Here is a 27081-nt window from a genome sequence, read left to right as displayed (position 1 = left end):
GAAAATAGGGGATAGAACCAATACATTAAAATACACTACAGCATAATTAAGGTCAGTACTGACACAAGAGAACAGATCAGCGGAGTAAATGTCAGTGAATGACAGTAGAGTTTAGGTCTATCAGCATGTGTACAGTAAATACCATGTTCCACACTAATAGGACTAATGTGGCCATCTGGGGCTTTCCTCTGTGTTTCTGCCTAATCCATATTGAGTGCATCATAATTCTTCTCTGTGTGAGCTGTAATTAGTAATTGTGACTGTTTCTTTTTCTCTGTGTGTGTGTGTGTGTGTGTGTAAGACCTCAACACAATGAACATACAGACACACACAGAGTCCTGCTCTGAGTTTAAACATTAAAATCAATGTGATTTAAAAAGAGGAGTTCAGCTGCGCATGGCTGGGGTCTGCTGCTGTGTTATCTGCACTCAGAGTATCTGATCTCCTGATTTGTGATTGGCTGTGGAGGCGGGCTGCTCTCTCTGCCTCTGAACAGGATGGATGGATAAATGGATAGATGGAGAGAGATATATGGGTGGATGGATTCTCCTTTAATCGTGCTCACAGTCCCAGATTTGGTGTAATAGTCATATAGTATTATCAGGTCAAATGTTACTTTTGCCCAGGTATTACTAACTTGTCCTCACTGCTTTTTGTCCCACATCATGCAGCTTCAAGTATTTCCCTGCTTGCTGCAAACCCAGAGACCATTACACGAACACTGGCACCTCCTGGTGGAGAAAACACAAACTATTCTGCCTGCTGCTGCCTTTTATTACATCAAATTCTCTTTGTGTTTCTTTTCTTAATGCCTTCTGTCTCTTATGTAAAACACTTTTGATTGCCTTGTTGCTGAAATACAAATTAACTTCTCCTGCCAGTTGAATAATCTCATAATCTGTCTTTTAACTGCAAAGAAATCTCCACATTAACAAGTCATTTTACCTTAAAATCTTATTTTCTTTTCAAACAAGAGAAAAATTAAAAGTGTGTCTGAGATTATTTCATCTGTTTTTAATTCGAATCAAGTTGTTTTCAAGCATCATATTTGAAATCAGTGTCATTTTCTTCACACTTGTGCAGCAATTTCTCTTCTCTCATATCAAGAGACTAAAACTCACTTCTGGAAAATTCCTAAGTGAAATTGGATGTTTTCCCTTGTTTTATGGAAAGTAAGTGTTGAAAACTGAACAGATTTTGCCGTCTTGTTTGCCATTACATAGTGGATACAAATAGAAAGCAAATACAGAAATCTGGAGAAAAGAGACAAGAAAAGAAACCTCAATAGTACAGATAATTTGCATGATTACAGCAAAATGCAGAACATTTCGACGCTCAGAGTTACACTCAAGATTCGTTTTTTATGCTGCTGACTGTTAATCACTGTATATCTACTGTCTGTTCATGTTATTTTGTCGACTTCCTGAATGTTCACTTTGTTATGTTTAGGGGGGAAATTTGTTTCCCGTTGAACAAAATGTCAGAGTTCCTCTCTAAATTGATTTCAGTCAGATCATGTGTCATATATGATTCAGCCGGAACATTAACTCTGTCAACTTTCCATTTATCACCAAGTTCATTCTGTGAATGTCAAACTGTAGATACCAAAACAGTCATGTGACTGAAAGCAGAACAGAACAATTATAAGCTGCTTTATATATTATTATTAGGTGTTTATCTGTAGCTGTTTTGCCTTTTATCGGAGGGTGGTCAAATGTCACTGTCATGTGTTATAATAATAATAATGATAAAATAAGCTGTGATAATAAGTGGTATTTATTGGTATTTAATTTGTTCTTATAATTACTACCTAATAATAGCGATGTCATTGATTTTACTTAAAAAACATGAAAAGCTTATAATAGCATATAAATAGAATAGTATGTTGTTGTCAACACAACCTTATGTTTTTGTGAATAATTAACTTTTTTATGATAAATTATGACATATAAAAAACAGTTTTACAAAATCTCCCCATGGTTTTTCACTCACTACCGCCCTCAGCTAACTGGAAAAAGAAAAAAAAACAAAAAACAAAAAACAAACAAAAAAAAAAAAACAGTCAAACCAACTCAAAAAGTTAAATTGTACTGAAATTCGTGCTGGTTTCAGTTTGAAGTGTCTGCTGAATCAAAGATAAGTAAATGTGTCCTATGAGTTCTTCTTTGTGTCAAAAAGAAGTTTCAGTTTTCCTGTGGGTGGGTAAACCTCTGCTGCATTTATGGACCCTTCAGAGTTTCCTACAGCTGATTTAAAACGTTGCAAACACGTTGCTGCGCATAAAACTACACGACCGCTTTGGCGCTGATTGTCCTTTTTATAAATGAAGCGGCAGCAAATCAAAGGAAAAGCTTAGTCTTTATTTTTCATCCATCAGTAAATTGGATAGTTTGTGTAGGCTCCTGTTGAAGTCGCAACATTCCTACAGTCTTTGAATGCCTCATGAAATCGTGGTCTAACTAAACCCAGCGTCTGTGCAGCCTCTGCTCTGTCAGACTCTTGTTCAGATGGAGATCAGTCTGCAGCGCCTCACCTCACTGGACACCGTCGCTTTTCCCAGGTTCGTAAGGTTTCTTCATTTCTGCACTTTACTGAGTCTTAGTTGTGAATATTTCTGCTTTTCATCACTTCCACTTTAAAGCAGCCTACATGTAAAAAAAAAAAACAAAAACAAACATTTCACACGTGATCAAAGTCACACATGTTGACATCAAGTGAAAAACGGCTCCATGTGTCGTTTTCATTCAGGTTTTGTGCTTCAGGCTAAGTGGCAGAGCTTTATTCTTCTTTCTGTTTTGAGACATGTTAGCTTGTTAGAGTAGTTTTAGCAAGGACACGTAACTTAAAATCTTCTTGTGTGGGGCTATAAGTACTCATTATACAGCAGAATGACCCCTTTTTATTAATATTTATATTATTTGGTTATAAGGCTTTAACATGTGCAGTAATTTTAACTACTTTATATACACTCAGGTGGTTTAACTTACAATGAGGCACAGATCATATAGATCATATGTTCTCTGTGTGTAACCTGCAAAGCAAATAGTAACTATTTCCCTCTTATACACATTGAAGCAGAAGTGTAAAATGTCATAAATTGGAAATACCTGTGACATACACCAAATTTTACAAACACATAACACTTGAGTAAATAATGTAAAATAATGTAATTAGTTCAATTCCAGCCTTGAAAATGAATATAGTATGTTAGCCGCATTTGAAAGTGACAAGACGAACAGTTGCTCAATCAATATTTAGTTTTTCAGATGTTTTATGTGTAAACTGTTAATCTGCAGAGTAACAAGTAGTTACAGCTGTTAGATCAATGTAGTGGAGTAAAAAGTACAATGTTTATCTCTAAAAAGTGGTGAAGCAGAAGCGTATAAAGTATTAAACGACTGTAGTTTGGTACAGCAGTAAAATACTTGACTATATGTTCTTAGTTACATTACAATCTTGCAAGTAAACTTAACATGTAATGTAAGCAACAATTTAATACTGTAGCTTCAAATATTACTTCTTTTTTATGAATTTTAGATACAACATATTTATATTTAATTTTGTTATTATAAACTGATCATATGTTCTGTGTGTGAAATTCTGTGTCTGCAAAGTCGTTAGTAACAATAGCTGTAAGACAGATATATAGTTTATAGTGTATAAAAGTGTAATATTCAGCTGTGAAAATACAAGTAATTTAGAACTGTTCCCGAGTAAAACACCTGTTTATATACAAGAAACGATTAGAAACTTATTTGCATCTTTTGAGGGAAAAGACTTTTGGTTCTGCAGCGACAGAATTTCATTTCTCATAATTCATGGCCTCCTTTTGATGCAGTGTTCACTAATAGTTTTACTAGAAGATGATTCACTGATATGACGCTGTCGGAGGCCACGTCCTTGTGTGCACTGCGGTCTGTCTTTGAATGAGTGACCACTTCAGGGACACTTTGAGAGTTCGGGCTCTTGTCAAAGTGGCAGCTTTAGTCAAAGGCTTCTGTCACACACATGCACATCCTGTCAATAACAACAAAGACCAACCCCCCACCTCCTCTTCCTCCTCTCTTGGTTACTTCAAAAAAGCTTTGGTGTGTACACACACACACACACACACACACACACACACACACACACACACACTACTTTGATGGTGCGTGGTGCAGAGCGTCAGGTGGGAGGCTCGTTTAACTGTCATGAAAGGTTTCTGAAAGGTCTCTGGCGTTGGCACTGACACTTGACCTTCCCTGTGCTCCACGTGTGTGTTTTGACGATGGGTGTGTGTGTTTTGAGGATGGGTGTGTGTGTGGGCGGAGGCGGCATTTGAGTATCGATGGGTGGCTGCAGCAAAGTGAATCCACTGCCTCAGATGTGACGCCTGTACGCACCGAAGTGTGTGCACAGAGGCAACACAATTGGCTGTGCTGATAAAGGTAAATATCAGTCACATGAGCAGATCACAGACACCTGACGGCTCACATTCACTGGCCTCGATGTTAAAAAAAAACAACAACAAAAAAACCCAAAACACGACCTGCTCACTGAAATGAAACACACAAAGCCTCTGTTTATGACCTCATGTGTGGAAAAGCACATTAGACTTCATCAGCAGCTTATTTAAAGCACTTGAGCTGCTGTTTTGGTTCAAAATCGTAATCGAAGATTTTACAGCGTGAGGATCAGCAGCTGGTTTTAACAACGACCTCAGTGTTGGTCCTGTCTAAATCCACTTACACAAACTGTATGGTTACTTTATGAGGAAGAAAGAGCACATAGATGGATTAACCCCATTAGGGCGACACCACAAGCCTCATACTTTACATTGCATCAGCTCAAAAGCTGCACAGTGTTTGGTATAGTCGACTATTTCACCCAACTCCACAAGGCTTCCCAGTAACTTTCCAATGTGCATTAAACATTCATCAACATTAATGGCTCAGAGCTAACCAAGGTAACAGCCTTTAGATGGGGAACGAGTATATTAACTCACAAAGAAAGCAGTGGTAACTATAGCAACAGCATGCCTTTCTCACAGCTTGAAGAGTAAAGCCTGATAACATCATATTTATAGTTCGTCTCCATGTAGATAATCCATCGAACAAAAACAAGACAACACACACAAAACACTGTCGACTCCACTCAGCAACAGTGGGCTGGATATACAAAGTTTTCACAGTTTTAAACGTTATTGAAGTTAATAGTTAACTTCATTAAAATGAGCAATAATTATCTGTCCACTGTCGCTATTATCATTGTCCAGCAAAATGAATGAGCCATATTAATACAGCTATTTGTGGTTTCCTGGCTGATGCAATTTTCCATAGACAGAGGGAAACGCTTGCAGCCACTGCAGTTACACAAACAAGTAGATTCACACAAGTTTGCAGCTTCTGGGGGAAAATGTTGAGGAACGAGACGTTAACAGGCCTCTCGTCATTGTAAAGTAGCTCCCTGAAATGTGCGCATTCTTGATGCAGCGTTAAGAAGACGGCTTTATTGCGGGAAGACGTTCACCATTATGTTTGCTTTGAACAGAAAGTTCTGTCCAAAGTCAGGAACGTGGTAGACGTCAGAGATTTAAGTTGTGAACAGATTTCATGGCCAGTAAAAGAAAATCATGGTGTGAAGTAAAAACGTTAAAAACCTAGTCAAGTAAAATCTAATATTAAATTAAATATATACTTAAATCAATGCAAATCTATTTTTGTAATTGGTAAACTGGAAACTTGGTTTAAACCTTAATAAATTCATCCTACAACACACAAAAGTCAGAATCACTACAAACAAGATTTAGCTGGTGATCTACGCTAAGTTTAGTGTCTGTAATCATGCATCTCTAGTTTTCTCTTGTGTAGGCACATACACACGTTTAATGTACAATTTTAAATTGACTTGAGGCTGATTTAAAGGAAGTAAAGTCTGCAGGTTCCAACCTCTGAACTTTCCAGAAAACAATGAAATTGCCAATCTCTGACTACCTGCATTTAAATTTATACAGGGAGCGACAGTACACATGAACTTAATCTAAGTTTTTAATGTTTTATGATGCTGATAAAGGTGTGTTTACACTGTAAACACAAGTATGGCTGAGCTGAGGAAAAACACACAAAATGCTGTTATTTATTAATTAGACAAACTCTTCAATGACTATAATTACTATGAAAAATACTTGTGCTCCAGCCACCTTTTCAAAATTTACAGCAGCCGTGTTTTATATTCGGTGGTGTTTTTCAGTCTTTTGTTTGCAACAATCCCACCTGTGAAGCTTCGAAACGAAAAATTAAACAGGAAGTGTGGTTACATCGTCGTAACTTTAGGCACCGGAAGTTTTACTCCTCGTGCATCAACGCAGGGTTAAACAACAGGTTTGAACTGCGCAGGAGGCTGCAGCTCTGCACACTTCAAATGTTTGAACCTGTGTAGGTGGGAGGACTGTGTGTGTGTGTGTGTGTGTGTGTGTGTGGGTGTGTGTGTGGGTGTGAGTATTTCAAGATCAATATCAGTCTTTGTCTTTATGTGGACATGCACTGGTGAATATGTGTGATATATTTATTGGGTAAAATGTGATAGTTGCATGAGAAAACACAGCACAACATAAATACTTGGTTCCAAATTAAGAGCTGCATTTTATGTTAGTTTAAACAGTGACTAAATAAGCTGAGTCATGAGTTCATATAATCACCTTCATATAATTTTAGGGTTTATTTAAATGGGAAATAACAAGACTATAGCTGTGGCCCAGTTTCATACCATTTGCTTGCTTTGATATCAGTATGTAGGACATTACCTCTGAAAAAAGAAAATTAACTATTTCCATTCTAACACACAAACTAACTCTGTGTGACTCCTGAAAGTGGAGCAGATAGTTGCAAGTAGAAAACATGAAATATGACACAGCAGCATTGGTACAAGCTCAGAAAAACAAACCAAAACTAGTTTGGGAAACTAATTCACCACAGTCCCACCTCGATCTGAAGGTGCACACGTCGTAATATTCCTTCAGACTAGAGCTGAAACTGAATCTATTTGGACACTTAATCATTCAAGTCATTTTTTAAAGCAAAAATTCTATAGTTAAGTGAATCGTCGAACAGCTTTCCGCTTTTCAGACAGAAAGAAAATGTTATGCTTTTCTTTGTCTTCTGTGATACTGAACTAAAACTGAGGTTTAGGATGATTGCTTGGACAAGAAGGGCAATTTGAAGATGCCACTTTATGCTTTGGGAAAATGCGATGGGCATGATTTGTACAGTTTTCTGAAATTTTACAAACCAAATAACCAAGAAAATAACGTTTTTTTTTTAAATCTCTATATCATGACTGTGACAGTTTTTAAATGTCTGTGAAGCACTAAACGTTTTATTTTTTTGGAAAGTGCTCTATTAATAAAGTTTATTATTATTATAATATATGTACATGGTGTAAGCATCATAGGATTCATATTTGCAGCACCTGTAATTAAAACAAACAGCTGCTGCCTGTGGAATCGACGCAGTGAGAACAGTGAGAGTGAATCAAAAATGAAAAGTAGCGGCCTGTAAAACCAAAACAAGACAGAGCTGAGGGGATTCATCACCTGAGAGCCCACATCAAAATATCAGTGCAGCTTTAAACTTCCCAAAAACATACTGACAAACTACACATCAAAACACTGACACATACACTGATGTGTACAGTAAGAGCAGGATTTTGTGATAAGTTTTCTTGGGCATAAAGATTTAAATACTCTTTATACAGACGTTGGATGATGCCACCGTATATCGGCTTAATATAAACATTTCATCTGCTTACTTATATGTTTCTATGTCTGTCTGATCACATGACACCACTGACTCAGGGTCAGTGGGAGTCACAGTAAAAGGAGGTGACTTGGTGCCAGCGTCCGACGATGACGAAGACAAGTATTGCGGAGTCGCATATTCCTGATCTGCGTTTAGTATTTCAGCTCTATTAATAGTCACCGCTGAGCCTCCTCTCCACTACTGGGAGTGTCTCTCTACACACACACACACACACACACACACACACACACACACACACACACACACACACACAGCTCTCTGGCAGGCCTCAAATATCACATCGACCGTCACCAAGTCGAAGACTCTGCCATCAAAACTGCTGCTGCACATTCAGCACAAGTGTGTTACTGTGGTTATTCTCATGGTTGATTATACAAAAGATTTTTATTTTATTATTATTTTATTTTTACAAGCTGCTTTACAAGGCTCTGCCAAGTGGGACAGCTGGTGTTTACAAGTCCTGGAGGTATGGGTGGTTTTATTTTAGTTGCGTTGAGGTTGAGTGGGCTGGTTTGTTATCTCACTTTTGTTGTGAACAACAGCAAGACTCCTCAAACATCGCCCCACACAGTAAACACTTTTGATTGGATTTTGGATTTTTTTTTGTCCAAGGAGTCCACACGGGGAGATGTTCTCTTGCTGATTTAGTTTTAAACCTTCTTTGAGAGCCAGCTGGAGCAGACAAAAGTTTGTGAGATTGTGGAGAAACTCAGCTCTTGTGGTTAGCATGTCACGGGTACTGAAATCTCTCTCTCTCTCTCTCTCTTCTTCTCACAGGTTGTGTAAAAGCGTCAAGGGCGGAAAACAGTGAGCCTCCTCCCCTGCGTTCTCCCCATCTTTCCTGTGGAGGGAAAGAGGCAGTCGGCAAGTGCTGCAGCGGAGGAAAGGTGGTTGACGGCGACCCAGAAGCTGCTTCCAAAAATCTGAAAAAATCTGAAGCTGCTTTGCGAAGACGGCATCAATTTCATCAATCATTTTTTTGGGGGGATATTTAAGTGGAGGTCAGAGAGTCTGCAGCCATGTCGCCGTTCCTGCGGATTGGCTTCTCCAACTTTGAGATTGATCCCGGTCTGGCCTACCACGAAGAGGTGCTGAACCCATACTGTGCTGTCTACATGAAAGAGGCCATTGACACAGGTTAGTGACTGTTTGGGTTTATCAAGAAGACTGTGGTTATATCTCTGGTCTTGGTGATCAGGGCTAATGATTATTTTCATTATCAATCATTTAGTTTAGGAAATGTCCTTCACAGTTTCCCAGAGTCCAGGGTGTCGTCTTTAAATGCCCAAAACCCCAGTTTATATATTCATGTAAAAACAGAGAATGCACTAAATTCTCACATTTATGTTTATTCTGACATAAACCTTTAATTGATCATCAGAATCATTGGCGATTGATTTTCTGTTGTTTGACTAGTTGATTCATTCAGTAACTGTTTGATCACTGGTGGTGATGTCATCCGGGTTAAACCAATATCTCTGCCCTCGTTGGCCTTTCATTGACATCCAGTTGTGGTGTGGTCGGCGTCCTCCAATGTTCTGATAATTGATTAGATATGTGTTTACTGTGACACTGATCAAGACAACAGCACCGGCTGCCTATAGGAAGACGCTCATCTGAAATGAAATAGTGCAATGGAGAATCTATGCTGATAAATGTATTCAGTTGTGGTAACAGCATCATCCTCGGCTTGGTGTCATGGTTTAAAAACTAGAGCAGATGCAGTTAATCAATTAGTTTCTCTTCAAGCAGAAATGCCATATTTTTTTCTTCGTCTCGTATGATATAAAACTGAATATCATTGTGTTTTGGGCTGATTGTGGGACAAAACAAGCTATTTGAAGTCGTTACCTTGGGATCTGTGATTTTCTGACATTTTGTAGTCAAAAGAATGAATCAGTTATTCAGGAAAATAAAGGTGCAGCTTTAGTTTAAGCTGTGTTTCAGTGTCTTTTCCACCCTTAAGAATAGTGTTTCATGTCTGTGCATAAATACCCTTTTTCATATAAATGCATTTATTACATTTACATTTATTTATCCCTGCCTTTACCAGATCGCATAAAACATAAAATAGTAACTCTACATTACTCCCAGCTCATTGAAGCTTTTACATGTGCTTCTCTAAGCACCATACAGTGGATCTTTCTCAGGAAAAAAAAAAAAAGTTCCTCTCACACTCAGGAAGTGATGCATTTAGGTTTAGTGGAGCAACAACAGTGGGTGTCGGGAATAAATATAGAAAAGGTGAAGTAGTATCTTTATTTTTAGGCTCAGTTTGACCTTAGTGGTGAAAGGACAGTGACGTAATAAATCAAACAGGAGTCACGCAGGTCAGTTTTTCTTTCACTTAACAAACTCAACACGGACGGCTGTATTGTTGTAGTAACTGCAGCTTTTAAGATGAATAAGAGTCTCTACTCTATATAATGCTGTAAGAGAGTCTGAGGATGGCTGGCTCCACACATCTGTCCTGATATGTACAACGTCCATGTCTTTTTAAAATACTATGCTTCCATATCTGACATTTTTTAAAAAAGGTCTTCGTTGTGGTTGTTGATTCACGTCCAAATGTCACAACTTCCCAGAGCGATAACAGACTCACAGCAGATATCTCAGTTCTCCATCTGGCTATCTTTAACCACTGGTGCAGGATAGAGCTAAAAAACAATGTGTCACTGTGAGGAAAGAGGACGGTTCTGATGTTTCTTTCCTTTTCTGTAAAAACCACAAGACTGGTCCTGCGAGGCAGCAGAGGAAGACTGTGTGTATTTCATTTGCACTTCACCGACTCACTGGAGGGACAATGATATTTAGTTTCGTTTTTAATACCTCAGATAAAAATCTTTGCTGTGGCTGGAGTACACTGTCTTTAAATATGAACAATATTCAAAAGAAACAATGAACAGCACTAGATTTTAGGGTTTAGATTCAGACAGACACATTGCTCGCTGGCACCATGCTGAGTTTGTGAAATTAAGGGCTGGTGATGAAAAACTCCCAGGATGAATAATAAAAAAAAAACAAAACATAAAGACAGCTCCCATCAGGCATTTTGGCTCGCTGCAGCTGATTTCATCTTCAAATAAAAGTGATGGAAAGCGTCGATAAACAGCTTTCCTCTGAAGTCCTCTACACAGTTAAGAGCGCTCAGGCTCTTTTTTAACTCTGCCAAGCACAAGTCGTATACGCAGAACTGAACCATTAATAGACATTTTTTTGTTTTCAGAAATAGTGAAAGAATCAGGTTCTTCAGTTAAGGCCAAAAGTCAACTTCTCACCACCTCCCTGACCCTGTGTATACCAGTAAAGTGAAGTTTACTAATGAGAAAATGGCAGTTATAGATTTAAAGTCCCATATTGTATAAAAGGTAGATTTCCATGTGTTTTTGATTATAAAGCAGGTCTAGGTTCTATATTAATACTGTGAAAGTATCAAAGCCTCAGTCCACAGAGAAATGCACACAGCCTGTATTCAGAAACTGAGCCTTAAAACCAGCCGTTAGGACTTCTGGAACTTTGTGATGTCACAACAAAACAGTCACCGCCGTCAGCCAAGCCCCGCCCACCTGGACCCACCATCCAACTTTGCAGAATTTGGTTTCTCTGAGTGTTCTCTGAGAATCTGCTATATTTTTATTCGATCAATCAGAAAACAGTCAGGACTGACTGACCTTTTGTTACTAGAGCTTAAGAGCGGAGCCTGAGAGAGGAGATGGTTTTCATATTTTAAATATTTTATATCTTTGTTGGTTTTGGTCTTTAAATGTGATTTGTTAACAATCAGAACTTTCTGACTTCTCTTTCCTAAACCCAACCAAAAGACGTCAATCTTTAAAAGCAGCTCGCAAATATATAGTTTCAATAAACACAATCAGTAATAAAACAGCTGTAGTTTGTAGCGAACGTTACTTAAACCGGAGGAAAGAGTGTTAATTTGTTGGAGACTATTTTCAGGGGCGGATTACTACACATTTGGCATTATGATGGTGTGTGTTTAGGATGGAGTCAAAATAAACTACAGTGTGTGTGTTTTCATGGTGATAAAGAGAACAAAAGACAACAGTGGAGCTCTGTGGCTCAGAAGAATAGGGTGGATCAGGCTTTAATGTGGTACTCGTTAGCAGAATAATTTATTGTTGGTTTGGTCTTTTCATGGGCATTTCTTAAGTAAGCCATTTTTTTTGTGAGTGGATGTAGCTCTACAGCTGTAGCCACAGTCACAGTAACACAACACCGTACAAACGCCCTTTGCCTTTGGTCTGTAATTGCTCACGCAACTGATTTTTAGCACCATTTCCTTTTTTTTGTTGTGGCAATATGAGTTATATCCCCCCCGGTTAATGGAAAATCCTCTTCAACAGCTCATCACTGTGGTTGAACAGTGGGCCATTCTTGGTCAACTTCCACCTTTACTAAATGTGCCAAACCAGCTGAGTCAAGGCTGAGGAGCTCAGACACAGCTCATAGACTTGTTTTACATTTTGTTTCGTGACTGGAGACGATTCTTGCTCAGGTTTAAACATAACAGGGCGGTTTAAAATCAAAGGAAAACTATAATAACTTTTAATTTAAGCACTCAAACAAAACCTTATTTAGTGTCTCCTCTAACCATCTTGGATAAGACACAGAACATGAAAAGAGGAAAACATACACTCCTTTGATGCAGTAGAGTTATGAGAGCACACTTCAGTCTAAATGCCACCTTGGTACTTTTTCAAAGAATAACACAGGAACTGACTGAGTACTGGCTGACACAAAAACATGTCGCCTCTCACTCTGCGTAATGCTGCAAGGAAACTTTCTTTACAAACACACACACGGAGTCTGATGTAGCCCATGTGTCTGAAGAGAAACAGACATATTTTCCTCGCTCGGTGCTGAAAGCATGGCAGATGGCAGCTGGCAGGGCCGGTGGACAGGCAAGCGATGAGCCGTTGATGGAGAAGGCCTCAGATCACTTTGGGAGTGAAAAGCTTAGCGGGCTTTATTATTGAAGCAGCAGGATGGCATGTGGCTGTTATGTAAGTGGATATATGGGATGTTATGGATGAGGGAAAAAAAAAAAATCAGCAGATGTCAATTATGACAGCCAGGATGGTCTTTTTATTTCCTGGCCATGTGATGCGGTTGAAAATCTCTCAACTCTGTGAGATGATGATCATAAAGGTCGGCTGGTCATGTGGTGAGATATTAAGATCATATATCCAACATCATGCAATGCAAACTAAATGTATGACATGAAAAGTTAAGGATTTATCGTTAAATGACGGTTTTAGGCTGTTACAGAGAATCTTTTCAGTGACAGTGACATCCTGTACGTTCATCCTTTTTGCCCGGATTAATTCCTGGTGTCGGTTTCCGTCACTGACAGGAAATCTTCTCCATCATCTGGAGGATATTTATCAAAACCTGGGAGTTTAATGCTTAAAAGATATAGCTGATGATATTCTATACTTTTGTTATTGCCAACAGATGCCATAAAAAGACCTTTTCCTGTCCCATTTGTTCATACCGATGATGTGAATCATCATGTATGTATATTAATCTAATTAAAAGTCTCACTATTTTTTTTTAAAACAGCTGAATACTATTTTAGAACAACTACTGAAACAAGAGGAAATAGTGTATTTGTCAGGGGCTATTTTTACCAGTGGATTAATTCACGTTTATTGCTCTAGTGATGACAAACAGCAGCAGTACAGTGTGTGTGGGATTGACTTAAACTACAATGTGTATATCAACCAGTGCAACAGGGTGGCTCACTGGTGTGGAGATTGGACAATAACGGAGCTCTACGGCACAGAGGAATAAGATATGACAGGAACAGTGAGAAATTATATTTACTGATGCACAGGATTTCTAGGTATTGAAGTGAAAGTCAACGTGAAAATCTCCCAGTGCAGCTTTAGTTTCATCTCATTTCCTGTCTGTTGCTGAGACGAATCAAAGGAACAGTCCTGTAAATAAAGAGATGTTGTTTCTTGTTGCTGTACAGAAAAGGGCCAAGTGTACAAGCAGAAGAAACCCACCATGTACCCGCCGTGGAGCACCACGTTTGACGCCCACATCCACCGCGGTCGCATCATGCATGTAATGGTGAAGGACCGGACAGCAGAGCTGAAGTCCGAGGCCACGGTGGCTTTGGACTCGCTGGCAACACGCTGCAAGAAGGAGAACGGCAAGCTGGAGATCTGGGTTAGTGCAGCAACCACAGACCGGCTGTTTGGGTATTCTTGCTCAGACTCATTTTTGGGTTAAAAGACCAAATGTTTAAAAAAGTGGTAAACCCCCCTTAATCATTAAAAAACACAGTCTCCATTAATAGCTGTAGTGGATACATGTTTTCAGGAGGTATAAAACCACAAGGTGGTAATTCAAGGTACAAAGCATCATCACCTGCAGTGCACCAGCCACAAAACTGCCTTTTTTTTTTCTTTTTTTTTTAACAGCTTTTTGAAATGTCACAGCAGGAACAGCACAGGTGTAATTAAAAACACTGATGATGCCTGACGTGTCTTAGTGAGACAGATGAGTCAGTGAGTTGGCATCCTCAAACTGGAACACCTCACCGGCATGCAGCCATTATTATAGTTACGATCTACATGTGTGCTTCCACTGCTATGACGCTTCCGCTTCTTCTCTAATTAGATTTGCACCGAGGGACAGGACAGACATTTATTTCTATTTAAATAATTATTCATATTTTGGTCACCTGTACTGAATAACCTTTATTTTGTCATGATTATGAAACAGCCGTTTTGTAATCTCAAACTGTCCTTTCATCAACACCCGGTTTACACCATAATTATTGTGGGATCATGAGAAAACAAAACGTTTTGCTAGTGCTACGTAGTTAACGTTAGCATTAACAGCTGTTTATTTACCAGTCTTGCCAAGAGTTTTAGTCATTGTTGTGTTTACAGAACATGAGGTTATAATATGTCCTCTGAGCAGCACTATTTCTTCAGGGCAGACTGGACGCTACAGTGACTCGGTATCGGAAAGTGACGAGACAGTCCGACCGGGCCAGAGCTAGCTGGTTAGCATGCTAACTTCAGTAGAAGAATAGTGATAGAAATAGACAGCTCTTGGCGAGCTGCTTGACTGTCTCATCACTTTCCGATACCGAGTCACTGTAACTTCCAGTCTGCCCTGAAGAAGTAGTGCTGCTCAGAGGACGTATTATAACCTCTTTTCTTGTAAACACAACAATGACAGAAGCTTTCTGCAAGACTGGTAAGTAAACTGTTAGTGCTAATGTTGGCTATGTAGCAATAGCAAAACTTACAAGTAGCGCCTTCATTCATTCATCCCTCCATTTTTTATCCCAGAATGCACCAGAATGTCTCCAGTTTCTCAATTTACAGAAATGAACAAACGAACATCACTTCCTGTGTACCAGAGATCTGGCCTTGAGTGACAGCAGATGCATCAACCCAACTGTCTCTTCTACCAAAACTAACAAGAACCAGAAATAAATGGATGAATGAAGTCAAACACATTCTGGTGCTGAATTTCCTCCCTAGTCTGCGACAGTCTGTCTGTCTCAGTGCAGCCAAACAGCGTGACGTGCACCATTTCTCCGTCATCAGTTCATGCATCATCAGCCTGAATCAACACACTTCCCCTTTTTATTCTCAACGATTTTTTTCTCATTAATTTCTGTTAAAGACTTTACATTTGTTTCAGTTTTTCTTTTGTCTTTCTCTTTGTTGCAGCTGGAGCTGAAACCACAGGGTCGGCTGCTGATGGAGGCCAGATATTACCTGGAGAAAAGTGGTGAGTGGTTCTAACCTCAATCAGTTATAGTAACTACAATATGCTGTAGCACATGGGGCTTAGTTCTTAGCTGAAACTACGACCAAATGAAAGCAGCTGTCCAAACAAGATCTGTCAAGTACAAAATGAAACTAAGAGACATTTCTCCATAAGTTACAAGGTTGGAAAGTCTACTTTCTTACATCTTCCCAGAAATCACTTTTTTTTCAAATTTTCAAATGAAATTGTTGCTGATTCCAGAAACAAGAAATTGCATCATTTCCTGAGCACCACACATAATTTTTTTGACAGAAGTCTGGTATTTCAAACAGCTAATTTAATGATTTGATGGAAAACATACATATATGTTGAATCACTATTATACCAAGTCAAGATAGAAAGCACAAAACATTCATTTTTCACTTTTCCACATTTTACTCTTTGAAATGCAGTTTTGAGACTGAGCGAATATTTTGAATTTCCTGGGATGAAATACTGAATAAATATAGTTAATGATCATTAAAGCTCAGCCTAAACACATTTTCTCAAATGAAAAATAAAACTATCGAACGTCTGCCTTGCGCTGACCCTCAGCTCCGCGAGTTCGCTTTGTCTTAGATTCTTTTGACATGGTGCTTTCCTGACATTAACACAACCCCAAGGCCTGAGAACCGAGAACCACCTCACCTTCCTATATTTAGAGCCAGCAAATAGGAATTATAGCAATAGGAAATCGCAGCTCAGAATAACAGGTGACAGAGCGACTGGTGCACTGTGACAGTTTGATCTGTGCAACTTCCTGCTCGACTACATACAAACACACATACTTTATAATCCCACAAATTGTCTCACTGTGCTCTGACCGACTGACAGTCCAGGACACAGACTCCTTTCTAAATGAATGGTACCTTTGTGTATCGGTAAAATTGATAGTGTCATTGTGTATGCGTTAAGTACTGAGCTTGAGGGGGAGTTGTGTGCTGGAACTATTTCTTGGCAATCAACAGTCGCAGCTGTGTAGCCAGAGAAAAGTTCTTGGACTGACTTTTCCATTCCAATCATTAAAATCAATATAACAGGAAGTAAAGGCAATAAAACAATACTGGAATTCAAGGATAGATTTTTTTTTTGGTAAGAGGCTGCTGCACCTCACAAATTTTTTCGACGCTCACTATAACAATGCGAACAGTGTAGTTGCAATTTAGCCACTAAAACCACAGCCACAGGATTACAGATCAGCATCCTGAAGTGTTGCCATGACAGTGCCCTGTCTTGCTGTCTCATAGGTGGAGATGCACAGGTTATTATCATGATCTCATTTCACCTCATGGAAAAAGCAAATAATTCTATATTTTTTCCAGGGATAATGCACATTGATCAACACCACTGTAGATGTGGTGGTGTCAGCCAAAACACTACTTTATAACTTTTGTCCTTCAGCCTGATGTTACAGTAGCCATAAAACACACATGTAAAATGCTTCGCTCATCTCTGCAGCTGATTCATTCAAGGGATCTCTTTAAATTTCACAACCAAAAGGTCAGAATGAGTTTGAGAGAAACCGAACCACAGTAACAGAGGCACAAATATGGCAGAAATGTGAGGATTTTTTTCAGGCCTGGAGGAGATGGAAAACACTTTGGATCACGGCCGCAAGCCAAAAGCTGCTGTAGTGATGTGAGGAACCTGAAGTGCTTTTCAAAGATAGAATTAGGAGACTTAGAGCTTTTACACAATGTGTAATTTGTCAAGGTTGTGTGAAGAGTGAGTCCAGTACAGACCAAAACACACCTGCGGTAATGCTGCCAAAAGGTTCCCACTGGTGGGACAGTTCTTTTTAAAAGGTTGATAAGAGCAGTGTGTCAGACTGTAGGGGTGTAAAGATCAACCAATAGAAGAGTCAGATATGTAGCTACACTGATTCAAAACAATGATCAATATGGCTGCTGAAAAACCAGTATGGGGTGATTCATGCAGATTTGATCAGTGCATCAAATCGTTAAAGTGAACACACTGGGGTTAGCAATTTACACGATAATTTCACTGTTTACATACTCATCACTTCATAAAAGAAAAAGCAAAGTTTCTATGTTAAACTGCAGAAAGTAAAAGCCTGGATAAAGTGGGAGACTGTCTCATCCAGATGAACTCTTTAGTAAAAATGAAACTGAGATATGCTGCAGGTAAGAAACACCCGTGAGACCAGAAAAGTTGAGAAACCTAAGTGTGAAACCATATTGCCAGTAAGCAGTGACTCTGTCCACAGAATGCTAAGCTCGACAACGTCTTGTCTTTTGCATTTTGCATTTTTTGACATAAAGATTGCACAATGTGTTTCAGATGCTGCAGGTCAGAGCGAGGGAGACCCCGAGTCCGAACGGGAGCGAGACGGTCTCTTCGCCCTCCATCATCGACGCGGTGCCATCAAACAGGCCAAAGTTCACGTCGTCAAATGTCACGAATTCAGCGCCACGTTCTTCCCTCAACCGACCTTCTGCTCCGTCTGCAAAGAGTTTGTCTGGTACGTGACAGACTCGAAGTATCAAAAATCACCAAATTAGTCATTTTCTTCATCGTCATATTAGTCACTTCACCTGTTTTTCTCCGCTGCAGGGGTCTGAACAAGCAGGGTTACCAGTGCAGACGTAAGTTTCGCTTTATTTTCCACTGGATGGCCAAGTTTTAATGATGCTTTCTTCCCCTCCTCATGTGTCTGACCCTCTCATCTTTGCATCTTTTAGAGTGCAATGCAGCTATCCACAAAAAGTGCATAGACAAAGTCATCGCCAAATGCACTGGTTCAGCCATAAACAGCAAAGAAACAATGGTAAGTCCACGATTATCAGACATAAATTGCTCTATGACAGCATGCTCTTTGTTCCGAGCAGCCAGAGTTAAACTTGGCAGTTGCTGACACAGTGTGTAAAAGATTTGTAAACTTGTGGTTATAATGCTTACTAATCAAGCAGTCAACTCATGCAGAGGTAACATTTACACCAGATGCTCTCTGTCTCCTCTCATTTGCCGCTTTCATCTCCTCGCTCTTGTTTCACTTCCTCCTCAGCCACATGCCTGCTGAGTTAATGAATCCAAAAGAGACTGCAAAACCTCGTGTTGTAACACACAGTAGAAACGACAGACCTGCCACCCACTGTCTGGATACAGGAAGTGTTTCTACTACTGATTTTTTTCCCCTGCTGTTGGCTTCGTTGCTATGTCTGTCCTAAGGTCTTTCAAGGCTAAACCTACAGTAGGGCCTCTCAAGTTATGGTGTATGACCAGGTGTGTGCTGACAGTGTTTTGAATTTCCCCAAGGGATTAATAAAGTTTATCTATCTATCTATCTATCGCAGATCCACAAGGAGCGCTTCAAGATCGACATGCCCCACAGGTTTAAAGTCTATAACTACAAAAGCCCCACCTTCTGTGAACACTGTGGGACTCTGCTGTGGGGGCTCGCCAAGCAGGGGCTCAAATGTGAGGGTGAGAGGCGGGAGTTTTATGATTTCTGTCTTGTGTTGAGAGACCAGACTTGTGTCTTGTAGCGTTAAAGGTTACACCTCTCATTGTGTTGATGCAAGAGACATCAGTACCTCATGAAGGGAAAGCTCATAATTGTTGCTTTTGGGCGGCAGATTTTATAAATAATCTGACTGACGTGGCTGCAGGTATCTGTGTATAATCACTGGGGAAAAAAAAACAGCCAGAAATAACTAGTGTAGTAAAATATATTTTGAATATAACATCACTGTCCCATGAAATCCAAAAGACAGATAACTCTGCACTTTTCAGATAATCCAACACCCAATTTACACCTGGTAGTAAAATGTGATCTGTATCCTTATCCCTTAACACATGTTAATGCAAGGTGTAAATGCATAGTTATCAGAATGTGATCGCACCACTTCTGGCTCATGTTGTGTTTGGTTCTAGATGTAAATGCAGTCTTCGACACCTACAGCAGATTTGCCGCCAGAGATCCGCTCTCAGTGAGGATAACACAAACGCATTAAAAAAATACATTCCAGGTGTAAATGCAAAGGCAAGATTGGATCGTTTATTGTCTGGAGACAGATTGCATGTGAATACACGGTGTAACGGGGTGCAATTTAAGATTCAAGATTCAAGATTCAAAGGTGTTTTTGTCACACGCTCATACAGTATGTAAAGTAAAAGATTAGTGTGCAATTAAGAATAGTAAGAGTAAAAACAAGACTTATAGAAATAAAGATAAAAACACATTTAAAGATAAAAAGTTTGGAATAAAGTATGATTCAACTAAGTTCTATTTATATAGACCAAAATTAAAAAGTGCCTCAAAGGGGTTTAGACTCTGTAGAGAACACCATCAGATCTCAGAGGCTCAGTTCAGATAGAAATCAACAAAGGAGGGATCTCTCTCCTAAAGATCCACAGTGGGAAAGACAAGAAAAGGTGGGGGATAAGCAGAGGTCAGAGGTTGGTGTAACATAAGAGTCAGCCAAGTTCCCAATCCATTAAAAAAAAGAAATCACCCCCTACAAAATTATAAAACACCAAATCAGGAAATACACGGTCTCCAGCTCTGATAATGCAGTCCACAACATGATGCCTCCAACAGCTGCCACATTTCCGGTCAGAAATATTCACAGAATTCTTTGCATGTGTTGGATGATCGGACAGAAACAAACTGCAGCTGCTGCAGCAGGTGGGAAATATAGTGTTCCATGAGAAATTAATCATGTTTCCAGTGCGAGCCAACACACTGATGCAGCGTCTGTGTGAGGTGCTCGTCGAGTTGTTGCTGGTACAGAGTCTTTGTGAAGAATACATGTGACAACAGCAAGAGGAAAAGATTAACTTCTTTAGCCATCTAAGAAAATGATGCTCTTTATCTTGCTTTGTCTTATCCCATATATTCACATCCTCTTTTCAAAACGCTGTTGCTTCATAGTTTGTGAAAATATGTGGTGGTAAAAGCAGAACAATGTATTATGAAACTGCATGCCATAAAAATACAATATGCAATATATTACTGTGAATTATTATTCTGAACTGGAGGATAACGAATCATTAATTGATTCAATTACTCACTCTTTCAATCGCAGAGCAAAGCAGTTTATTAAATAGGGTTATTTTTGTTATAGTTTCAAATGGCTTCAGTGTTATTACATGGTAAACTGTGTTTTCTGCGCAGAATGTGGCATGAACGTCCATCATAAATGCCAGAAGAAAGTAGCCAACCTCTGTGGGGTCAACCAGAAACTGATGGCTGAAGCTCTGGCCATCATCGAGAGCAAACAGCAGGTCAGACGTAGACATATTCTGTCCTTTTTAAAATGTTTAACCTGTTTACTTTTTGTTGTATCATTTCTTTTTCTTTTTTTCTTTTTAATATCAGTAAACCTGCCCCAAGGCAATTAAAACACCTATGAGACCGAATGCTTGATTTGTGCGATTGATTAACCATTTCAAGCTACTTATTCCTTGCAAATTTCACTTTAAGTACGAAAAGTTTAAGAAGGTCTTCTGTTAAATTGTTTATTTTCCTGGTGATGGATTTTCTCTTCTCTTGTCTCAAAATGGTTTATATGCTGTTTTTAGTGAGTTTTTAGTTTTTAGTGACTTTTCTACCCAGGTAAAAATGAAAATCCTAGGGATAGGCAGAAGGTATTATTGGAAATATTCTGCATTAAAAATAAATGTTGGCTCACTGGTCCTACCTTTAACTTTCAGGCCAGAAGCACCAGAGAATCTGAAATCATTGGTCGAGAAGGCCCAGTGGGTGTTGGCCAGCCAGGAGTGGTCCGAGCTCCGTCGGGGTTAGTGACGGGTTTAGCGTCCACGGCTACACCTGCAAACAAAGGTACGCAAGCTGTAAAATCTTTGATTCCGTCACACTTGTTTTATACTCTTTTTTTCATGACATGTCCTGACTTTTTTCATTAGTGTTGTGTTTTCCGACATGCCTGTTGTTGCAGAGCTGCAGGGTGTTTCATGGGAGGGACCAACAGACTTTGGCAGGTCTGTCACTGAGACATTGACAGAAGAGGAACCTCTGTACGCCGTCCCGCGGAAGGATCACCAACCCAAGTTCATCATCGATGACTTTGTCCTGCACAAGATGCTCGGGAAGGGCAGCTTTGGCAAGGTACTGGATATAATGTGATTCATAGAAGAAAAGAAAAGCACAGAACTGGATTCACATCTGAACTTAATGCAAATAGTAGCGGCAAGAAAACAAGGGTAAATATTTGGCATTTTACATCTTCAGGGAATGACTTTTTTCATTAGTTTCCCATCAAAGAATGATATTCTAATCATTCTCATTAACATACACCTTTCACAAGGCACACTGCAAGACTTGTGGTCGTGCTTATTTGTTCAGCCTATTTCCACAGAAAACCACAGACTTGTTGCTTTGACATCCATGGTTGTTATCAGCGTCACAAAGGGGACATGTAGTGGGTAGGCAACAGGAAGAGAATAAGATACGAGAGGGGAACTGAGAGGGCCAAGGCCAACACCAAGCTAGCACACATCAGACTTCAAAGAAAACAATTAAAACTCACAGTAAATAATCTGCATCTACTCCAGAATTTAGTGGGTTCGTCCCTGGCCCATGACCCATCCCTCCAACAAGTTTGGTGCATATCAGTTCAGTATTTTTGTGTAGTCTTGCTGACAGTTTTTCAAATGTTCTCACTGTGTTTCCAGGTGTTTCTAGCTGAGCTGAAAAAGAGTTGCCAGTTTTTTGCAGTCAAGGCTCTAAAAAAGGACGTGGTCCTGATGGACGATGACGTTGAGTGCACTATGGTGGAGAGGAGGGTCCTGTCTTTAGCCTGGGAAAATCCTTTCCTCACGCACCTTTACTGCACCTTCCAGACCAAGGTAACAACCATGTAGATTTGGACATTCAGAACTCATCTGTAGACATTTACTCCAACCCTCCAGAGCTACCATGTCTCTGTGTTTTTTGTATCCAGGAGAACCTGTTCTTCGTGATGGAGTATCTGAATGGAGGGGATCTAATGTTCCACATCCAGAGCTGCCATAAGTTTGACTTGCACAGAGCCACGTATGTATCCAGTCAAAAGCCACAACATCCAGTATTAACTCAATATGTGCCTGTTATACTGTTTGGGATGCATCAAGTCTTTTCCTCCCCATTGCATTGATATCAGGGTAGTCAAGGTGTGACATAATCACTTCATGCAAGTGCACTTGTATTCCAAGTGAACATCTTTGTTGACTCTCTTTCCAAATTGTTGCATCTTTTTGTTGTTTTCTTCTGTTACAAATAAGGACTAGAAAATAAGGTGGTACTAAGATATTGGACTTCTGTTGTTAATAGGGCAAATTTGTCTTTTATGACAACTTTCTTTCACTTTTTATTTCTTCTTTGAAGTTACTTGATGGGTGTAGGGAGATGCTAGTGAGGGAGGAGATGAAACAAAAGACAAGTAACGTACTCCATGTTTTCCTCTTCTTTGTTCTACAGCTTCTATGCAGCTGAGATCATCTGCGGGCTCCAGTTCCTGCACTCTAAAGGAATCATTTACAGGTAGAGTATCAAATTTGGTATAATTACACACAATCCAGACTAACAAACTGAGAACTGTTCCTGGATTTCTTTTCCCTGTCTTGCTTCATCCAAATTGTTCCTCTGCAGAGACCTGAAGCTGGACAATGTGCTGTTGGACTCTGAGGGCCACATAAAGATAGCAGACTTTGGCATGTGTAAGGAGAACATGCAGGACGACATGCGGACCTCCACCTTCTGCGGGACGCCGGACTACATCGCCCCTGAGGTGACCACGCCCTCATTTGCACTGCAGTGTACATTAAAGGATAATCAACACCAAATCACACAGGGTAGACAAAACCTGCTGCACTGGGCATGGCGGTCAACAAACCCATCAATCAGTGATATCACAACAGGTGTTTTACATCTAACATCTGCTGTACGAGTAACAAAACCTCATGTTGTTGGAGTGTGCCTGGGTGCACTAAGGACCATCCTTTCCTGAGTAGTTCTCTTTGGATTTCCTTAGGTTTTACTGTGTGTGTCTGTGATTGCATCTCAGATCCTGCTGGGTCAGAAATACAACAGTTCGGTGGACTGGTGGTCGTTTGGAGTGCTGCTCTACGAGATGCTGATCGGTCAGTCTCCGTTCCACGGCCGAGACGAAGAGGAGCTGTTTCAGTCCATACGAACGGACAACCCCGTTTATCCTCGCTGGCTCACCAAAGACGCCACGGACATTTTAGTCAAGGTCAGACGCTGTGTTTGTGCGTTAGGGGAAGTGATTAATTGCTTGAGACAGGAATTCAGTAGTTTTTTGGGACAATGCAATTGATTAGTTAAATGCTGTTTTTTTGTAGATACACAAATAAAGAGCTGTAGTAGATTAATCAATTAGTTGAATAAAAGTTGTTTCAGTCATTTTTTGAACCAAACGTGCTGAACATTTCCTGGTTGCAGCATCTGAAATTTGAGGATTTTCTACTGTGTTTGGTCAGATATGAGAGTCAATTAAATATTTCTAAATTTTTGATGAATGACTGGACATAACAAGCAGTTGAATGACTTCACTGTGGACTGTGGAAAATTGTGATATGCAATTCTTGAATTCTTTTTGTTATTTTATAGACAAAGTGATTAATCAATCCATTAAAAAAAGTCACCAGATTAATCATGGTTGAAATACATTTCAACAGCTCTACAACAGAATCTGAAACACTTTCAGGTTTATAATGATATTATTAAGCTCTTTTTATCATTGAACCGATGCTAGAAAAAAAACAAAAAACAACAACAAAACACTAAACAACTGGGAAGAGAACCCCACCCTGTAATTCCCTATAGCACCAGGACAGAGGACATTCAAAGAAGACAACCAAACTCCCTGTATGTTAAATGTCATGTATCTAACCTGGGCTTTGGTGCATCTGTGCTGCAGCTGTTTGTTAGAGAGCCTGAGGAGCGACTGGGAATAAAAGGAAACATCAGGCAGCACAGTTTCTTCAACAGCACTGACTGGACCGCCCTGGAGCAACGGCAAGTGGCACCACCCTTCAGGCCAACCTTAGTAAGTACAGCCAGGTCTCTACACGGGCTCCAGACTAACTCAGTAAAATCAGACTGAATGAAGTACATGCCAGTTTGAATTTGTTCGAGCTTGACCTTTGACCCACCCATTACCATAACTTAAGAGTTAAAGTTTGAAGGGCTTGATTTTCCTCTAGGGAGTATCTTGGCTGCAGGAATGCAGACCTATTTGCAAACATAAACAACAGGTTTTTGTGCTTGGCTAAGGTGGAGAAGTTGTTATTTAAGTCTCAGTTTCTGTTCTGCATATTGTTGACACTCCCCTTCACAGGCAGCTGTGGGAAGCAGCGGCAACAACTCATTTAATGAAACATACTGAGAACCAGCTTTGAAATACTATGACTCATGATAATGTGATCATTTTAGATCTTGAGAACAGTCACTTGATTAAAACTCAAAATGATAATACAGTTTCTTTTGCTAATTTCTGGGAAATACACATCTGGATAAAATCATAAGTAACATTAAAATGTGGACAACTGGTGCAGTTAAGAAGAAGAAGACAGTATAGTGCAATTTCATGGTTTTCTACCCTTTGAGGGAACTGTACTACTGTACTAGAAGTGCAAAATGCAAAATTAGAACTAGAACGCAAACCTCTGCCAACGCCAAACAATCCCACTAAACTTTACATTATTTGTCCACAAACGTAGATCTCAGCACCATAAAAATGTCAGATCCATCATTTCCTGAGAAACTGACAATATGTTGAAAAATGCTGCAAATTTCACAATGTTCAGGAAAGTGGTCAAAAATTCCTAGAACCGCCCCTTTAAGTGGGTTCTTCCCAGCTCACACCCCATCAAGTTTGGTGCAAATCGGTTCAGTACTACTTGCGTAATTCTGCTGACAAGCAAGCAAACCAACCAACTAGGAGGGCTCTCATCTGCCAACATCAATGTCCAACAACATACACCAGACTTTAGAGAAAAAAACTGTAATTCATAGTAAATGATCTGGATCTGTCCCAAAATTTAATGGGGTCCTCCCTGGCCCATGACCCATCCCTCTACCAAGTTCGGTGCAAATCGGTTGAGTACCTTTTGCACAATCCTGCTGACAAATAACACACATTAATGAAAACATAACCTCCTTGGGGAGGTTATAAAAATGTTGAATTTCTATTAAGATGATTGCATTCTCATCCGCGTCAGTTCACTTTCCAGTTTGTATAGTTACTAATAGTAATACTATTAATACGAATGTTAATCCTGTATGTTAGCTGGGCTTTTCATTTAATGACACGCATGTGAAGTTGACACAATTGATTCTTTTTACAGTGGAGAAAAACAATCTGAGAGACCGTGCTTACTGTTCTATTCAAATATTTTTTTCTTCTACCCTCACAGTCGTCGCCCAGTGACTGCAGCAACTTTGACAAAGAGTTCATCAATGAGAAGCCTCGGCTGTCGTGCGCCGACCGGACGCTCATCAACAGCGTCGACCAGACGATGTTCAGAAACTTCTCCTTCGTTAACCCGGGGATGGCTCGCATCGCAGCACGCTGACCACCTGACCAACAACCTACTACCTAACGAACAAGCCGCTGAGTCACAACCAGCACTTAACTGTAACTGTAATCAAACTGCAGAGACTTTAGACGCTGAATGTCACAAAACTCAAGCGTATCCATAAACATGATGATAACTACTAAGGGAGTGTCCTGGGTGAAAGGCACCTACAAACGCAACTGTGACGGGATATTTGTTGCATGTCCTTTCTGTCTCTCCCCATTTTAAAATTTTTAATAAAAATATCCACAAAAATCTTTAAAAACCAACCAAGAAAACGTGAGACAGAGAAGCAAAGAAGATGAACTCAAACCCCTCACATAAAAATGAACAATTTACCTGAAGTCCATTATGATACCTCACACATGATTCGTCAGATCTGTGTAGGCCTAAATCATAACTCGCCAATTCCTTCCAATTGAAAAGCATGTAATTAATTATCTATAGAATTCCCTCTTAAAGTATCCAACCCACTTAACTTGCTTCTGTGTATATCAATAGAAAATGTGCTTATAATTAACTTATGGTGCCTCATAATACTTTATGAAGTTCATGTCTTCATGTAAAACAAACTGAGAGATTTGGTTACACCAAATCAAATCTGTTGACCTGCTGTTGTTTTGTTTCTTATCCTATTCCATAGAATACATATGAGTCGTTTACCTCCATTTTGGTACAGGTGTTACAGCCCTCTGTTGTGTAAATAACTGTGATGTAATCATGTTGATATACTGTACTGTTGTTAGAATAGATATGTTATTGTGTAGCAGAGGTGAATTACATGTCGGGTTTTTTTTGTTAATGTATGTTTTCTTATTGTACCTCAAGTATTTTTATTGATGCCGTTATTTGGATCGATCCCTGTGTACTGTAGTTCTTATTGTTCTCAATCCTGTACAATAAAATGTGTTGGGTTTTTTTT

The 27081-nt window shown here is 39.6% G+C and overlaps 2 protein-coding genes across 3 annotated transcripts in view; one reads left to right on the top strand and one right to left on the bottom strand.

Moving 5' to 3' along the window:
• Positions 1-1069: 1069 nt before the first annotated feature.
• prkcq (protein kinase C, theta) lies at positions 1070-27081 on the top strand. 2 transcript variants are annotated; one of them, XM_071502121.1, is made up of 18 exons: positions 1070-2560; positions 8577-8936; positions 13795-13994; positions 15518-15578; positions 17898-18078; positions 18171-18202; positions 18299-18384; positions 18911-19040; positions 20734-20843; positions 21273-21402; positions 21518-21687; positions 22254-22427; positions 22523-22614; positions 23038-23100; positions 23209-23347; positions 23624-23812; positions 24500-24628; positions 25998-27081. In XM_071502121.1, exons 2-18 carry the CDS (start codon positions 8819-8821, stop codon positions 26154-26156), a joined length of 2163 nt encoding a protein of 720 aa, XP_071358222.1. In that variant the 5' UTR covers positions 1070-2560; positions 8577-8818; the 3' UTR covers positions 26157-27081. The 2 variants fall into 2 exon arrangements, with proteins under 2 accessions (XP_071358222.1, XP_071358223.1); XM_071502122.1 differs by lacking the exon at positions 1070-2560 and adding an exon at positions 8111-8265.
• dgki (diacylglycerol kinase, iota) overlaps positions 4124-27081 on the bottom strand; it is a 225496-nt gene continuing 202538 nt past the window's right edge. The window contains exon 34 of the mRNA XM_071502109.1: positions 4124-4142. The gene's annotated coding sequence lies outside the window, so the exon portion shown is untranslated. The remainder of the gene's footprint in view (positions 4143-27081) is intronic.

The sequence above is a fragment of the Trachinotus anak genome, unplaced genomic scaffold, assembly GCF_046630095.1.
Source record: "Trachinotus anak isolate AG129_WGS33_773 ecotype Australia unplaced genomic scaffold, CSIRO_AGI_Tana_v1 ptg000018l, whole genome shotgun sequence".
Taxonomy (NCBI): Eukaryota; Metazoa; Chordata; class Actinopteri; order Carangiformes; family Carangidae; genus Trachinotus; species Trachinotus anak.
This window is presented reverse-complemented; position numbering and strand designations above follow the sequence as displayed.

Excerpts from the sequence above, each read along its gene's own strand:
- prkcq (XM_071502121.1), top strand. The coding sequence starts at position 8,819 with ATGTCGCCGTTCCTGCGGATTGGCTTCTCCAACTTTGAGATTGATCCC. Across the intron at positions 19,041-20,733 it reads GCAGGGGCTCAAATGTGAGG|AATGTGGCATGAACGTCCAT; the intron begins GTGAGAGGCGGG and ends TTTTCTGCGCAG. Across the intron at positions 23,101-23,208 it reads TCTAAAGGAATCATTTACAG|AGACCTGAAGCTGGACAATG; the intron begins GTAGAGTATCAA and ends GTTCCTCTGCAG.